General features: G+C 38.4%; 1 protein-coding gene across 2 annotated transcripts in view; it reads left to right on the top strand.

Annotated features, from left to right (window-relative positions):
• Map4k3 (mitogen-activated protein kinase kinase kinase kinase 3) overlaps nt 1-16895 on the top strand; it is a 202518-nt gene that overhangs the window by 64607 nt on the left and 121016 nt on the right. For both annotated transcript variants that reach the window (XM_004627636.2, XM_004627635.3), the window contains exon 2: nt 12002-12059. In XM_004627636.2, the coding sequence (XP_004627693.1) occupies nt 12002-12059 (58 nt within the window). The remainder of the gene's footprint in view (nt 1-12001; nt 12060-16895) is intronic.

The following is a 16895-nucleotide window of genomic DNA, read 5'->3' as shown; positions in this document are numbered from 1 at the left end:
TTTTCTTGCATATACTTAAGCATGACCTATGTACTAGTGTGTGATCTGTTTTAGAAAATGATCCATGTGCAGCTGAAAAAAAATGTGTATTACGCTGTGGTTGGGTGGAACACTCTGTGTATGTCTACCAAGTCCATTTGTTCCAAGCTCTGGTTTAGTTTTGCTACTTCTTTGCTAACTTTTTGTCTGATTGATCTATTTGGGATAAGGGGATGTTAAGGTCTCCTGTTGAGATTGTTGTATTGAATATTAGATTTTTCATTCTATTAAAGTTTGTCTTATATAGTTGGGTGCTCCCGTGTTTGGTGCATACGTATTTATGATTATTATTTCTTTCTCTTGAATATATATAACTAGTATATAGTGGCCTTCTTTATTTCGTTTGATCATTCCTGGTTTGAAGTTGAGACTGTCTGAGATCAAGATTGCTACCCCTGCTTTTTTCTGAAGTGCTGGGGCGTATAGTATTGTTTTCCATCCTTTGACTTTTAGCCTGTGAGTTTCTTTATGAGTTAAATGTGTTTCTTGTATACAACATATTGTTGGGTTTTGTTTCCTAATCCACTGTGCCAATCTCTTTCTCTTAATTAGTGAATTGAGTTCATTTACATTGATGGTTATTATTTAGATGTGTTGACTTATGATTGACATGTTATTTGAATGCTGTTTCGTAACTTTTTTCTCCTGTGTTTAATTGTTTGTCCTGTTTAATGGGTTTCTTCTGTTCTCTTTGGTGGAGTTCTGATCATTTTGGTCTCTCTCTAGAACATCTTTCAGAATCCTGTGTAGGGTTGGTTTTGCCATCATGAAATTCTTTAGTTGTCCTTTGTCATGAAAGTATTTCACTTCTCCATCAAACTTAAAAGAGAGTTTTGCAAGGTATAGTAGTCTGGGTTGGAATTTGTTTTCATAGAGAACTTGAAGTCCTCTGCTCCATGCTCTTCTTGCCTTCGTGGTTTGTGAAGTGAAGTCAGCCATAATTCTGATGGGTTTTCCTTTGAATGTGATCTGCTTCTTTTCTCTAGCGGCTTTCAGTATGATATTCTTGTGTTGGATTTCTGGGATCTTGACTATTACATGTCTCGGTGTGTTTTTAATTGGGTTGAAGTTATTTGGAGTTCTGTATGCTTCGGTTACGTGAGTATCAGATTGTTTCCTCATATTTGCGAAGTTTTCTGCTATTCTGCCCATATTCTTTTTATATCATTTGTATTGACTCCTTCTTTCTCATTGATGCCTGTTAGTCTCACATTGTTCATCTTTGCATCGTCTTGCAGGTGATGAATTATTTTTTTCCTGCCTCCTAGTTGTTTTTAAGAGATCCTTTCTTCACTAGCTGCACCAGCTTCTTCAGGATCTAAAACTCTGTCTTTACTTTCGCTCAAACGGTTTTTCAGGCTTGTAATTGAGATTTTAAGGTCCTCTACATTTCTTTGACTCTGCTTCATGCGATCTATTTCTTTCCTGTATTGCTCATTCAAGGAACCCATCAGTTTTTTAATCTCCTGTATTTTTTTTTATCAATGTCTTCTTTAGAAGCAGTTATTAATTCTTTTACTGCAGAGCTTCTTACAGATTGGGTTTCCTCTTTATGTTTCTGTATTTGATTCCTTAGTTCAAGCGCTATGAATTTAGAGATTTCTTTTTTCATTTCAGACATTAATTCTGCTTTGAGTTCCTTTAAACCTTTCTGTAGTTGCTTATTTACTTCCAACGCTATTAATTAATGTATTTCAGCTAAGCTAGTGTCCAATGCATTTGTTCTGGTTGGGCATTGTGTTTCCTCCATATGTTTCTGCATTTGATTCTGAAGTTCAGCTGCTATAAATTCAGAGTTTTCTTTTTTTTTTTTTTCAATTCCAGACATTAATTCTGCTCTGAGTTCCTCTATATCTTTCTGCTGTTGTTTATTTACTTCCGACGCTATTGATTCATTTATTTCAGCTGAGCTAGTGCCCTCTGCACTTGTTATGGGTGGGCTTGAGACCTGAGATTGCATTTTGCTTGTCTTTATCATTTTGTTTAACACTGACCTGTGGCCTTTGGTGTAGAGCTTTGGTGCAATTTTGTTATCACTTAATGAAATTCAGGTACTGATATACCAAGTTCTAGTTCATGGAGTTGTGTCTGGCTTGGGTTAGGCTACTGTGCCTAGCTCTTTACTGTTGTTGCCCTTGGAGGTAGGCCTGCTGTACACCTCTGTTCCTGGATTAGCTGTGTGGTTTTGACCCTAGTCTCACTGGGGGGACTTTAGCTGCAGGGTTTTACCTCAAGCCTGTATGGTAGGTCTGGGCTGGGTCTGGAGGGGTATGAGGAGCGGGGCAAGAGAGCCCAGCTCTTCCACACACTCACCAGTGTTGTGTTTTGGTGGGTCTGCAGGACTCCCAAGAGCACGGCAGAAGTTCTTACTCAGATGGCAGACTGCGCTGGGTCTGGCCAGCCGGGGTTGGTCTGGATAACAAGGGCAAAGGCCTCTTACGTGGCGGGCCTGAGCTTGGAGCGGCGGGTGGGCGCAGGACAGAGCAGAAGCTCTTCCCCACACTTGCAGGGCCTGGGGTTGGTCGGATATGGAGGGCCCAAGGCGCGGTGGAAGTTCTCACTCAGAGGGCAGGCTGCGCTGGGTCTGGCTGGGCGGGGAAGTACCTCTCTCATGAGGTGGGCCTGGGCCTGGAGTGGCAGGCAGGCGCAAGACAGAGCAGAAGCTCTCCCCTACACTCTCAGGGCCTGGGTTTGGCCGGATATCGAAATACATTATTAAAACCCAAACTACAGACTGGGAGAAAATATTTTTAAGTCACCTTTCAAATGATATGTATCTAATGTACAAATCTTATGCTAAAAGTTCTTAAAACTAATGAAGCAAGTATCCTAATTAAAACGTAAGCAAGTCTAGAAGCTGCTTCACCAAACGATGATAAATGAACATATAAATAGGGCATAACTAGTCATTAAGAAAATATAAACTAAACCCACCATAAGATAGCATAACACTCCTGCTTTAATAGCTAAAAGAAAATATATAATGCAATTACTAGCAATGATATATATAGGGTAGCCAATACTCTCATACATTGCTGCTGAGTAGGTACAGCCACTCTAGAAATGGTTTGATAGTTTCTTAAAAGTACATACCTATCATATGAAATGATCCAGTTCCACTCCTGAGTGTCTATGTAGCCTATACACAAATATGTATAGGAACCCTGTTCATATTTGTAAAAACCAAACAACAGCTGAGTGGTGGCACATGCCCTAATCCCCACCCACCCTTGAGGCTGAAGCAGGAAGATACCCAGGTAAGGCCAGCCTGGACTACATAGTAAGACCCTGCCTAAAAAAAAAATAACAAAACCACAAAATACCTATAAACAACCCAGAACTGTGATAACATCCATGCAATAGAATATTACTTGACAATACAAGGGAATGTGCTGATGACCTATGGAACAACTTGATGCAAGTCTCAAGAGATTATATATTTAAAGGTTATATATAATGTAAATATATATTTACGTTAGTTGCTACATTATTTGTTACACTATTAACATGTATATGTCAGATATTCACATTATTATATGACTTCTGAAACAAAATTACAAAAATATAGTTTCAGGGAACAAATCAGTGGTTCCTCGGAATTAAGGAGACTATAAGTTCAATGAAGTTCTTGTGGTAATAGAAGGTTTTGTTTCCTGATGGGGATGGTGCACACTTCTGTACATGTGTTAAAACCACTAAAACTGTCCACAAAAAAGCTAGTGTGGCACCCATGCCTATAATCCCAGCACTCTGGGAGGCCGAGGCAGGAGGTTTGAGCCCCGCCTATGCAATTTAGTGATTTAGCAATACTGTGTCTCAAAATAATACGTGAATTTAAAAAGAGGCCTGGGGATGTAGCATGGCATTAAGGCCTCGGAGTCAGTTTCTACTACTGCCAGAAAAGAAAGAAAGGATGTGAGAGCAAGGACAGGAGGAAAATCCATCTTACTGTCTCATTCTTTAAAATTTAAACCCTCAGCTTTTAAGTATTTCATCGCATGTGTACATATAATTGAACAGAATGCAGTTCTTTCTTTATGTATTTAGTGCAGAGTCTACAGGGTCTCACTACACAGATCAGATTTGTAGTGATTCTCCTGTTTTCAGCCTCCCAGGTGCTGGGATTTACAGGCGAGCGCCACCACGCCCAGTCTCAGTCGCAGCCTCAGCGTGTCCCAGGGCCAGGGCTGGCACAGCTTGTGGTGATCCAGCCCCTACACTCTGCCTAAGCAGGCGCTTTAGTCCAGTGAACTATCTGGCCAGCTCAAAATTAAATTCTTGTACCAGCTTTATGTCAGCTGTTTAATAGGTACATGTGATATAATTCGTTGAACAGTGAAGATACCTAACATTGACATCGGTGTAGAAAGTTCTTTTAAACAGTAGTATTTAAGAGCAGGTTTCACTGAACTTGTCTAACAAAGGGCCAGATAGTAATCAGAACTTCAGGCTTTTAGAACTCTCTGAAATGTTTAGCTCTGCCATTGTTTTAGAAAGCAGGCATTGATGGTACTTAAACAGATGATGTGTTTGTGCACAAATAAAACTTTGTAAAAGCAGGCATGTTTTCTGATCCTTTAGGGAATCTCTTCTCTTTGTTCGTTTCCTTTCCCTTTGCCTTTCCTTTCCTTTCCTTTCCTTTCCTTTCCTTCCTTAAGATGTATTGGTAGATTGACCATATAATTTATCCAAATAATTATTTGAGGATGAAAATGGGCACAATTAATAATAACACTAAGACAGTAGGCATAAATTAGGAGTGCCCTGGGCAGATTAGGGTTATGTTCACCCTATCATTCTTCCTGTAAATCGATTTTCTTTGTAATAGGCAAGTCTCTAGTCCAATTAACTTTGGAAAAGCAAACATAAAAGTACACTAGTCCTTAGTCAGTGAGTGTGGTTTATCCCACTTCCCGCTGAAAGGGAGTGTTTGTATGGGAGGCACCCTGAGGTTTGGCCTCCCGGTGCACTCGGAAGTCTGGAAAGCCTTTCCTCATGCTTTTCCATGTCCTTTTTCATTCCTTTTCTATGTTGTAATCCATCTGACTTTTAAACCTCTGTATAAAGGTATCTTCAGGAAGACACCATTTATGAAAAACTTTTTAGACCTAGAAGCTGATAGTTACATTTTATAAAATTCAAATGGTGAGTACTGTAACCTAGCTGTGTGTCACTACAATAGCTTGTATGTGGTGTGTGTGTCTGTGTGTGTGTGTGTTCAGGGTCTCACTACGCAGCTCGAACTCGTAGTGATCCTGCTGATTTCTGCCTACCTAGTGCTGAGATTACAGGCATGCACCACCATGCCCGGACTCCATCACCACCTCAGCGCACTCAGGGGCAGGGCTGGCATGGCATGCGGTGCCAGGGATCAAACCCTGGCCCCTGTGCTTACCTAAGCAAGCATTTAGTCCACTGAGCTATACTGCTGGCCCTCACTACAATAGCTTTAAATGTAGATTCCTGGGTTCCATTCTCAATCATTTGATTCAAAACTAGTAGCAATGTTTTGTCTTTAAATTCCTTATATGATTTTTATATACCTTGCCTGTTGGCCTTGTGTTTGGAATCTAATTAGACCAGAATTACTTGATGTGCATATTTACATAGAAGAAACCTTACAAGCCTGTTTCTACCATCTTGCTTTAAAATTGAGAATGAGAGTAGCACCCAGAGGGCATTTCTTGTTGGGATCCCAGTGCTTGTTACTGGCAGAGTAGGACTGACTCAACTTCACATGTTTAAATTCTCCTTTTAGAACCTTCTGTCTCACATTGGTCATCCCTTTTCCCTATGTTTTAGAAAATCCTAGGGTGCTTAGGACACAGTACTCAGCTTTATAAAATTTATAACTGCTCTTAACTTACTTGGTATAATGGTACCTAGACCTAGTCTGGCTTCTCATGGTTGCTTTTTGATCACTTGGGTGCCTACCTCCAGTCCTACATCAAGGAACATTTTTTTGATAGTTGGAGATAACAATTAGCATATAGTCATCTCAGAAAAATCCTTTCCCAAATTAGTCCTAAGTAACTGGAGTGACCTCCAGAAGGTCACCAAAACAAATGGAATTCTGCAACAGCTTCTAATAAAGAGTTTTTACATTCACAATAAACAAAATGGGCAAAGAATTGAGTAGACATTCTTACAAAAGATTTCTGATGCCAAATAAGTTATGAAAATGTGCTATCAGCCTTTAGTGAACGTAAATCAAACCATACTGAGATGCCACTTTGTAGTGAATAAGATGGCTAAAGTAAAATCTTTTTTTTCTTTTTTTCCCATAATTTCATTGAGAAATAAATAGCAATGAGACAGTTTCAAATCAAATTGGTATGACAGTTCCAATTAAAGCAAAATCTTGCTGGTGACAGTGTAAAGTAGTATAAATACTTTCAAAACAGTTCAAAGGTTCTTCAGGAAGTTAAACATAGTACAACTTAGCATTTCCTACCTTAGCTATGTGGGAAAAAAAGGATTGAAGATAGATCCACACAGAAATTTTTAAGGTACATAGCAGCATTATTTATAGCAGCCAAAAATGTATAAATAACCCATATATATATACACATATACATATATATATATCCTTCAGTGGTTAAACAAAATGTGATATTTTCATCTAATGAATTGTTTGTTTGACAGTAATAGATGTATGAATGTACCATATAGAAGAATCTGAAAATACTTTGCTACTTGAAAGAAATCAGTTACAAAAGACTAAATATTGTTTGGTCCTATTTATGGGAAATTTCCAGCATGTGCAAGCCCACAGAGAAGGAAAGTAGTTACCAGGAACTGAGAACAGAAGGAGAGACCCATAATGAGGCCGGAGTTTTCTTTTTGGGGTGATGAAAGGTTCTGAGATCCATCAATGATGATTTCAAAAGTCTGTGTGTACTAAAAAGTACTAAATTATACGTAGTGAAAAGATTCTATCCCAAGTTAGCCATTACAGAGAAATTTGGGTTTTTGTGCTTAACATGATGCCTTAGAGCCTCACTTGGAAGCATGTGAAGGGATGGTCATATCAGTGAGGGGGCAGAAGACTAGATTTAGATGCTCAGAATATTTACTCTAGTTTTCTTTTCTTTTTTTTTTTTTTCCTTTCTTTCTTTTCGGTACCGGGGATTGAACTCAGGACCCTGCACTTGCCAGGCAAGCACTTATTCTACTGAGCTATCTCCACAGCCCCCTTCAGTTTTCTGTCCTTAGGAAGATGAAAGTTTTATGTCACTGATACTCAATTTATACATGTTAACATCATAGTATCTACCTTGCTGTCATTTTCTTTAAAAATTCCTTCAGGTAAATTAAAAACAGTAGATGCAAAAATTAGAGATATTATATCAGCGTCAAATTAGGTACAGCAAGCTTGGGGTGGTGGTGCAGGCCTGTGATCCCAGCCCGGGGAATGCAGGGGCTAAAGATCACACGTACAGGCCCAACATGGGCAGTTTAACAACGCAGTGAGACTCTGTCACAAAAGTTAACAGTAGAAAATGGCTGGGAACATGGCTTAGTATGGAGGTCTTGAGTTCATCCCTATTATTCAGGAAAAAAGTTAAATATAGCAAAATACGATTTGTTTTGCTAAAAGATTGGGATCTTTGTACTTTAAAGACCTTTCATTAATAAACCTGAATTTTGATAAGGAATGACTCAGAAATAGAAGTTTCTTGAAAGTCTTTTTTTTTTTTTTAAAGCCCCCTTTAATGAAATAGCAGTACTGACAGATAAATTACATATCAGAAAAGGTTTCAGCCTGGTGGAGTGGCACCCACCTGTAATCCCAGCACTGAGGAGGCTGAGTGAGTTTGAGGCCAGCCTGGGCTACATACATGAGTTCAAGGCCAGCTTCAATTGCATAGTGAGACCATGTCTCAAAATAAAAAATAAAAAACTTAAAATAAAATAAAAAAATAAAAAGATTTCAGACATCATAGAAAGCCAAAAGAGCAGTCATCATTAGAAAATTCTTGGTTGATAGACATTTTGGAATACAGTCCTCAGTGAAGCTGGTAGTAAATACTGACTTTGGTTAAATACTGACTGGTAAACTACTTAATAGTTTAATTTTAGGGTTTTTCTATTGAGTATATGCTGGTGTTAACTATTTGTAAATCTGTTTTTAGCAGAGTACATTGTGTACAGCAACTGTTTTGGACAGACACTGTATAACTTGTGAATAGTGTGCCCTCCTGTGGATACAGGGAATAAAATTTCAGCTATAAACCACCATAGCTTTGTGTAAGTTTGCACTGCTGAGCTGTTCAATAATAGCACTCATACATGAAGTTTCTTCCTTCCTTTCCCCTCATTCCTCTTTTGTGCTGTTGGGGATTGAACCAGGGCAGGCACATCCTCTAGTGCTGTACCACTGAACTACATTTCAGTCCTGAATTTGTTTCCATTAAGCATAAAAGCCATTGTATGACTTTAAAATACTGAGAATTGGAGAGAAAAGCATCTTGTCTTACTTGCAGAAGATGCAAAAAGAGATGTAGTTTGCAGGACAATATCAAGGAGGAAAGATGTCAGTATGAGCAGAGGTAAGTAATGGTAGTGTTTGAGGAGCTTTATGACTAAAGTTGAAGTGAGATACTTGACTCTTCTACAGGTCCACCCTGCCTTCCTTTGCAGATGCTCCCGAATGGGATTCTGGCTCATTTATGTATCTGTTCGTCCTCGAGCAAGGAAGGGGACGGGAAAAAAATGTGTGCAGCACTGTTTGAAACTTCTATCTTAACATTTAGTGAGAATTTCAATTCAGTTTGAAATAAGTGTTCAGTCGTTTATACTACTGCCCCTAAGTGGGCATACCTTTATCATTTATGAAGATTTTATATGAAGGAATAATTTTTAAATGACTTTCTCCTGTAAATTACATTTATTTTTTTTCTGTTACTTTGTATGGGAAGCTCTTTTAATGTTTGTTGTTTTTTGAGTTAAAAGATAAAATTTTGTATTTAATGATGGCACTGCCTTATAGCTTTATATCCTTATATTCCTACTACCCTGTTATCAATAGGAGGATTCCTTTGTTAATTGTGTTATCAGCTCTTGACAGATGATTCACAGATCTTCACTAATCCATTAGAAAGGGAGTGTTGCAGCTGAGAAAAATGCTGCTCACATGAATGGCTCTCTTCCTGTGATCAGAGTTTCATATTGACATGAAAGTTTGTTTCAGTTCAGATTTAAAATGATTTCAAAACTCTGATCCAGTTTAATAAAGACTTTGACATTAACAAACAGTGCTATATTTGTTCAAACTTAAAGCCACTTTCTGCTTTGTGAATACCAATTGTGAATTCACCAAATGTGAATAACAGGAATAACCAGTAATCTATTATTTAAGTATTTATTTGCTTTATTTATTAAGGAATACAAAATAGTGATAGAAAAAAACAGTATTAGAAACGATACAAAATTTCACTAAAGTAATAGGAATTCAACAGTGGTTGCTGTATTGTATATTATCTTCAAATTAGTTATTCAGGTCACCAGATACAAACATGCAAGATTGGTTTAAGAAAAACAAAACAATAACAAAAAAGTTGCAAGAAATTCAAAAGAAAAGAAAAAAATGTGTTAACTGCTCCTTTCAAAAGACCAACAGAAATTGGCAGTATAATTATCCAAACTATTCTGCATATGTGCTTAAATATATCTTTTTCCCTTCTTTTATTTGTCCTTTTCCTTATCCCAGTTCTTCTTTCCCATTGAACATTTATTTGCTTTTTCAGACAAGATCTTGCTCTATAATTTAGGCTGATCTTAAACTCACAGTGTAGTGCAGGCTAGCCTCTAACTCACAGTGATCCTCTGCCTCAGCCTCCCAAGTGCTACGATTATGGATCTGTACCACCATGCCTGGCTATTTTTATTTCTAATATGAGCTTGCAAAATGTATTTGACTTGTGAGTTGGGTATGGTAGACTATGTCTGTAATCTTTACTGCTCTAGGGAGGCTCAGGCAGGAGGATTGCAAGTTCATAGCCTACCCAGGTAACTTAGGTCTTATTTCAAAATAAAACACAAAGGTAGCAGAGGGTCTTAAGTTCACAACTAATAGAAGGGGAGGGTGGTGAAAGGCTTTCTCTCAGTGAAGGTATGCAAGGTACCCCTCAGTTCAAAGCTTATTGAAAACTTCAGTATGCAAAGTAGATCAGGGTAGTTGAAGCGAGAAATGAGAGCAGGCCCTGCCAGCTGGCACATCCTACCTGCAGTTCATTGCAGCCGCCCCCGAAGAAGCTGCCTGAGTAGTTAGTGCAGCAGGATGTTTGCAGGGGCTTCTTCCAGGAAGTAGCAGTTATTCCTGCCAGGGCTGATTCAGCAGAGTCACATCCAAAAGCTGAGCTGAAGCATGCCAGAGCGTGGCCTTTCATACAATTTTTGTGTCCTGTCTCCCTTATGTGGTACCACACTAACAAACTACATCCTGACTGGGTACAGTCTTCATTACCAGTCTGTGCTAGAACTAGATATGTGTAATGAGCTAATTCTGCCATCTTGTCCTCTTTTGTTCTGGTGGAAGGACCCCCACCACACTCCTTTGGAAGGGGCCCGCCATAATAGTTTAGAAACCACTGATAGATTTATCCTATAACAAATGACTTCAAATGCCATGTCTATAATATACTACATTAAAACTTTGCCTATTCAATTTATTTTTTTTTATAATTTTATTTTATTTTATTTTATTTTATTTTTTTTAAATATTTATTTATTTTTATTTATTACATTTATTTATTGTGTGTGTGTGTGGCCAGCTCAGCCCACCAGGGGGCGGGTCTGGCTGGCATGTGGTGCTGGGGATCGAACCGCGGTCCCTGTGCTTTGCCAAGCTTGTTTCAAGTAGGTGCTTTAGACCACTGAGCCATCTCTCCAGCCCCTGCCTATTCAATTTATTAGCTACTCAATTTATATTTTCTTTTGTAGCAAGCATAGAGGCTTAGAGATTTATAATAAGAAACTGAAATGTCTAAATAAAATAAAAATATTAAAAATATAAAAAAGGACTCAGGATGTAGCTCAGTTCTAGGGTTTTTTTTTTTTTTTTTTTTTTTGCGGAACTGGGGATTGAACTCAGGCCCTTGTGCTTGCCAGGCAAGTGCTTATTCTATTGAGCCATCTCCCGGCCCAGTTCTAGGGTATTTTAGCATGGGCAAAGCCCTGGGTTCAATCCCAGTACTACATATTTCTGTCTTGAATATATTTATTTGACTGCATTATCAGATAGAATTAAAAGGATGCAAGGGGGCTTTTTTCATAATGATATGATTACATTAACCTTTATATTATAAGTTTTTTAAATAAGAAATTAAGGCCACTGAATGAACTCATAAGTTTTACCTGCGTTTGAATGAATGGTTATGTAGGGGGCCAGCCCCTTAGCTCAGTTCTTTAAGTGGCTGCCTTAACAAAGCAGTCAGGCTCAGGTTGCTGTGGTTCAATCCCCACAACTCAAGCCAGCCAAACCTGCCCTGAAGGCATTCGGAGCAAAAAAAAAAAAAATCTGACTGAATGATTATGTAGTGTCATGCTTAAGGGCACAGACTCTGTCTGGAGTATACTGCCTGGGCTTGAATCCCAGTTGTGTCACTTACCAGGTATACGACATTGACAAGATTTCTAGCTTCTCTGTGCTTATTTCTTCATTTGCAACACAGTAGTATTACTCATAAGAGTATTTTGAGAATGAAAATGAATTAATACAAATGTCACAATACTGCCTGACACAAGCACTAAGCCCTGTGTATTAACTAGTGCCAATCCTATGTTTGTACATGATTTAATGTTGAAATTTATTGTGAAGGACATAATACTATTTGCTTTGTAAATAAAAATCATTTCTGCATTGCCTGTGTATTTAAAAAATAAGTACTCAGCTTACATGCCATTTTATAAAGTTTCTTATGAAAACTTGTATCACAATAATTGTTTTCCTTTTTTTTAGGCACGGAATGTTAACACTGGTGAATTAGCAGCAATCAAAGTAATAAAATTGGAACCAGGTAAGTTAATTGGAATTTGATGTGTCTGATTGCTAGAAAGTTATTAGATATCTTAAGGTTTATTTTAACGATGTTTGGTCAACATTATCTTAGTGTCCCCACATCTTGTAGGAAATCGAACTGGTTATCTACCCTTTCCTCCATCTCCGTAAGAGCAGCATAACACTTTGTGCAGTTCTTTCCCAAAAATAACTGATAAGTGAGAGAAAGAGGGGAGCTCCTGAAGAGACTCAGTGCCTTGTGAACTCATTAGAACTAACTTGTGACAGCTGATAGTAGTACATTTCCAGGTTAACGTTGTCCTGTGCTGAGGGGCAGATAATGCATTGGGAAGAGCTGAACGGAGATTGGAGTTTAGTCTGTTCCCTGTTGGTAAACCTTTTAGAGGTTTCAGCAATAACAGCCTGCTGTGTTACTGGTGCCGTAGGCTCACCACCACTGCCTAGTTCTTGGTCTCCCACCCTTCTGCTCCCTGAGTTTGGGTGTACAGTCAGGGATGAGACTCAGTTTTCCCAGTAGACCTACTTTTCACACCTATAAGTCCTTAATATCGCTAATTACCTTATGACTAAAGCAGCTTATTATCACATCCTTAAGACTACTTCATATGCTCTCTCTGTGTTAACTTTATTCCTTTCAATTCCCTTACCTTCCACAAAACCCGCATCTTTCTGAGCTGTTTACTCTTGCTTATTTTCTCTGAGACCCTTTTTACTCTTAATCCTGTGTACTGTAAGCAAGTAACTGTTCTAATGTCTGGTCTGAGTTCCACAGCAGTTAGAAGACTTTTAATTTTAGCTTCAGTATGAACAAAATCCATTCAGAGATTTTTCAAGGGTGAGCAAACGCTTTCTGTAAAAGGCCAGATACTACTTTAGTATGCCAGCCATACATACATATATAGTTCTTTGCTTCGGACTCTCTGTCCCCTTCCCAAAATGTAAAAAAGCAGTCTTAACTTAAAAACCACTCTTGGAAAACAAGCCACCTATTGTTGTAGTTTGCCTACCCTTGATTTAGTTTGTCAGTAAGTTTTTAGAACTACCTTTAAGATGAAATTTTAAGAATGTTGATTATGATCAAACCACACTGAAATATCAGTAAAAACCACTATATATATGTAAGGATTTTGTACAGTCTAATTATATTTTGATATCACAAGACAAGTTTTCTTTGTTTTCCCCTAATCTACTTTTCAAGTTTTAGAAATTTAAGAAGGATATTTGAAGTTGATGAAATCTGAGGTAAGAGAAATTAATGATTTGGCATTTAAAGCATGGCCTTCATTTTTAATCAAGAAGTGCCTGTGTCATTCGATGAAATGGTTTTAGTCAGAAGTCATTTGTCATCCTCATTCCCTCAGATCAGCAGAACGTCTTGTCCTTCAGGCAGCCCTCAGTACGATGACTGCTCCAAAGGAAAGGCTCTGCTACAGTACTAAAATACCCAACTTGTCACTCTGGACTCGCCTTTCTATTTTTCCAGGTTTTAATCAAATTTATGCCTCTAGCACTGAGATTAGGGCCTGTCACATAGAACTCATTCAGTGTATTTTTTTTATTTGTTTGAATTATTATGCTATCAACCTTTAATATAGCCAAGTGTTCAATATTAATATATTGATCAATGTATTAAAAGTAGACTATACAACTAAATAAAAGGAATAGAAATCATTCATATTGTACCACCCAGAGATAATAGGTTATTACAATATATGTATACATTTACATTTAGTTAACATTGATTTTCTACTTAACATTTTTATAGAAGCCATGTGAACTTTTATATATTTTTTTTTGTCTTTATTGTTTGAATTGTAGGAGAAATCTTTACTTATTAGAGAATTTGGCCCAGTGGTTAAGAGCACAGACTCGTATGGCCTGTTTTGATTATAGTTTTGACTTGGCCATATACCATAAGCTTTCTAGATCTCTCATTTTTTTATCTCTGAAATGGGAACACTAATAATAGCTTCCTCTTTAGAGTGTAGTGATTAAATGCGCTAACATACAGTAAGTTCTTACCATAGGAAGTGACTGATACTACTATTAACACTGTTGCCATTGTCAAGCTGTGACCTACCGTGTTTCATCTATGTGAGCTACCTTCCCCCACTCACAGGCTATTTTTAATTAGATCCCAAACTTGTTATCATTTTAGCCCTTAATACTTCAGTGTATATACCTAGATCATAAGAACTTATAATCACAGACAGTATTCTTCAAACACTGCTGAAGGGGAGTATAAGATGGTCTACTGCTTTGGAAAGTACTTCGGTACTTTCCTAAGTTTTTTTTTTTTTTTTTTTTTTTCCTGGAACTGGGGATTGAACTCAGGCCCTCTACTGAGCTATCTCCCCAACTCTCCTGAGATATTGAACACAAATTTTCCGCAGTGACTCAGCAGTTCTATTCTTGTGTATCTACTCACACTACTCTCACACTGAAGTGCTCATAGCAACATTACTTATTATCTCTCTCTCTCTCTCTTTTTTTTGTTATATTTTAAAGAAGGATCTACAGGGCGTTCAAGGGTCCCACTACTGGATCGGACTCTAGTGATCCGCCTGTTTACAGCCTCTCAAGAGCTGGAATTATGGGCTTGTGCCATTATGCCTGGTCTCAGTCGCCATCTCAGCATGCTCTGGAGTTGAGGGATGGCACAGCAGGCCCCGAGATTGAACCCCAGCCCCTGTGCCTGCTTACAGGTCCTTTAATCTGCTGAGCTACTTGGCCAGCCCCCCCCTTTTTTTTAATTAATGTATCAGCTATTTAATTAGGTTCTTAGTAAGAAATTTAGAAAATTAATTTATGAGGCTAAATTCCATTTGTCAGAGCAAAAATGGATCACAGGTAGCCCTGGAACTGAGGAACAGCTTTGATCTTTTGCTAAAATCTGTGAGTTCACCACTTTCTGATCTACCTTGCACTGCTCTGAAATCTGGTATCTCTCTTTCTCAATGTCAAAGATCTCACTCTCCTGGTCTAGGTTTCCACAACTTCTTCTTGAAGTAAGCATGAGTGAGATGTTTGGGGATTTTCACTTTGCTGCTGGCAATTTTTGTAGAGGTGGTAATGACAAATTTCTGGTGTGTTCTTCATAAAGAAACATAATTAAGGCTTAGAGGCCCAGTCACAGGTAGCAAGCCACTGGCCAACTGCTTGAGAAAGACCACTCTCCTGCCTCTGTGATACCCGGTGAGGATGATCAAGATGGTGCCAGGAGTGATGCTAGCTCAAAGTTTCCTCACATTCTCACTGAAGGGTTTCTTGCCATGGCCCAACAGCTGTCAGGGCACATCTTCAGAAGGGTGGTATCTAGGTTTTTTCAAAGCTTAACTACCTGGGTACCTCCATTCTTGTCCCCACAGACTGGTTTTGTGATAGTAGCAACGATTTTCTCCTTTTTCTTCTCAGCCTTCGATTTAATAGCTGTGCACTTTGTCTTGTAGAGAGCCTTTCTGGGATACATAGCAGATCAAGAGTATCTACCAATTCCTCTAACCAGGACAGGATTTCAGCTGTAGTAAGGCTGCTCCTTCTTGGACTTTTTTTGCCTTTACCTTACCCTTTTTACCAGTGCCACTGCCAGTAGCCTTACTGGCTTCGGGTTTCTTCTCTTTAATGTCTGGAATGCGCGAGAATGGCACAGCAGAAGTGTACAGTGGGAGGCTGTTGCTCACCTCAGGGTAGTCAGGAGGCAGAGGCAAAGTGGGGAGCCAGGAACAAAGCCACACCCTTCTCTCCTTGTCCTCACCTCCAAAAACATATTCAGCTATATACCTTAGTATACTGTTGGATTTGTAAATAGCCATTGCAAATGACAGATAAAGATATAGTGAATAGCATAGCTCCCTAGTGCTTCCCCAGGACCCCAAAGAACTGACCCACATTAGGTGGCCACTTCCATGAAAATCTGTCAGCTGTGAACACCTGGCTTATCACCATTTCCACCATCAGATGGGGGTAAGGGATGTCATTAGTATTCAACAAGTGATGTAACTGCTGTTGGAAAAGGCAGCTGATTGCCATGATACCTTCTTGGGCTTTTGTGTTCCATTTTGTACTATGTCCTCAGATGTGTAGCAGACCTGCGTATCTACACACAACAGTGTTTTGTAGATGTAGTGGATTTACTGTGTACACCTCCTTATTTTCACTGAAAAAGTGTATCACGAATATTTTCCATGTAAATATTTTTACACAGTCATCTTTTAGTTGGCTGCAATAATATTCAATTCCATTAATCAGTTTCTAGTCATTGATTATAAACTTTGTTTCAGTAACAAACAATATTGCCATATAGCCTACAAGGATGTTTTTGTCCTTCTACACATGATTATTTTATCCTAAATTCCAGCTAGCCAAAGGATATACACTTTTTAAAAATTGTAGGAAGAAATATACTAGGAATGCTACATGCTGGGAAGGTTGTATCTGAAATTTCCGGGTGTTTTTTATGCCTTTGCTCACAAAGGTATTAAATAAAATGTTTACTACTAAGGAAAACATACTGTTAATTAGCATGTCTGTGGATTTAATAATTTGACATTCCCTCCATATACATTTTTGCCCTTTTTATTTTACAAAGACCATTATGTCATTCTATAATTAGTATTTACTCATTGTTTCCTAGATACCAGGCATTGGTGTTGGTGCTAGGCAAATGTTATTAAGTAAGGAAGTGAGGTTAACCCTTGAGAAGCTTGAATTTTAGTTGAGAGAGACATAGATATGGAAGCATGTAAATAAGATAATTAGGTGATATGACTTAAAATAAGGTTGAAAGTGACCAGGGAACACTTTGGCTAACAGTGTAGTCTGGAGAAGCCCCAGA

The sequence above is a fragment of the Octodon degus genome, unplaced genomic scaffold (genome assembly GCF_000260255.1).
Source record: "Octodon degus isolate 3935 unplaced genomic scaffold, OctDeg1.0 scaffold00020, whole genome shotgun sequence".
Classification (NCBI taxonomy): domain Eukaryota; kingdom Metazoa; phylum Chordata; class Mammalia; order Rodentia; family Octodontidae; genus Octodon; species Octodon degus.
Note: the sequence above shows the minus strand (reverse complement) of the source record. Positions and strands in the feature narration are given on the sequence as shown.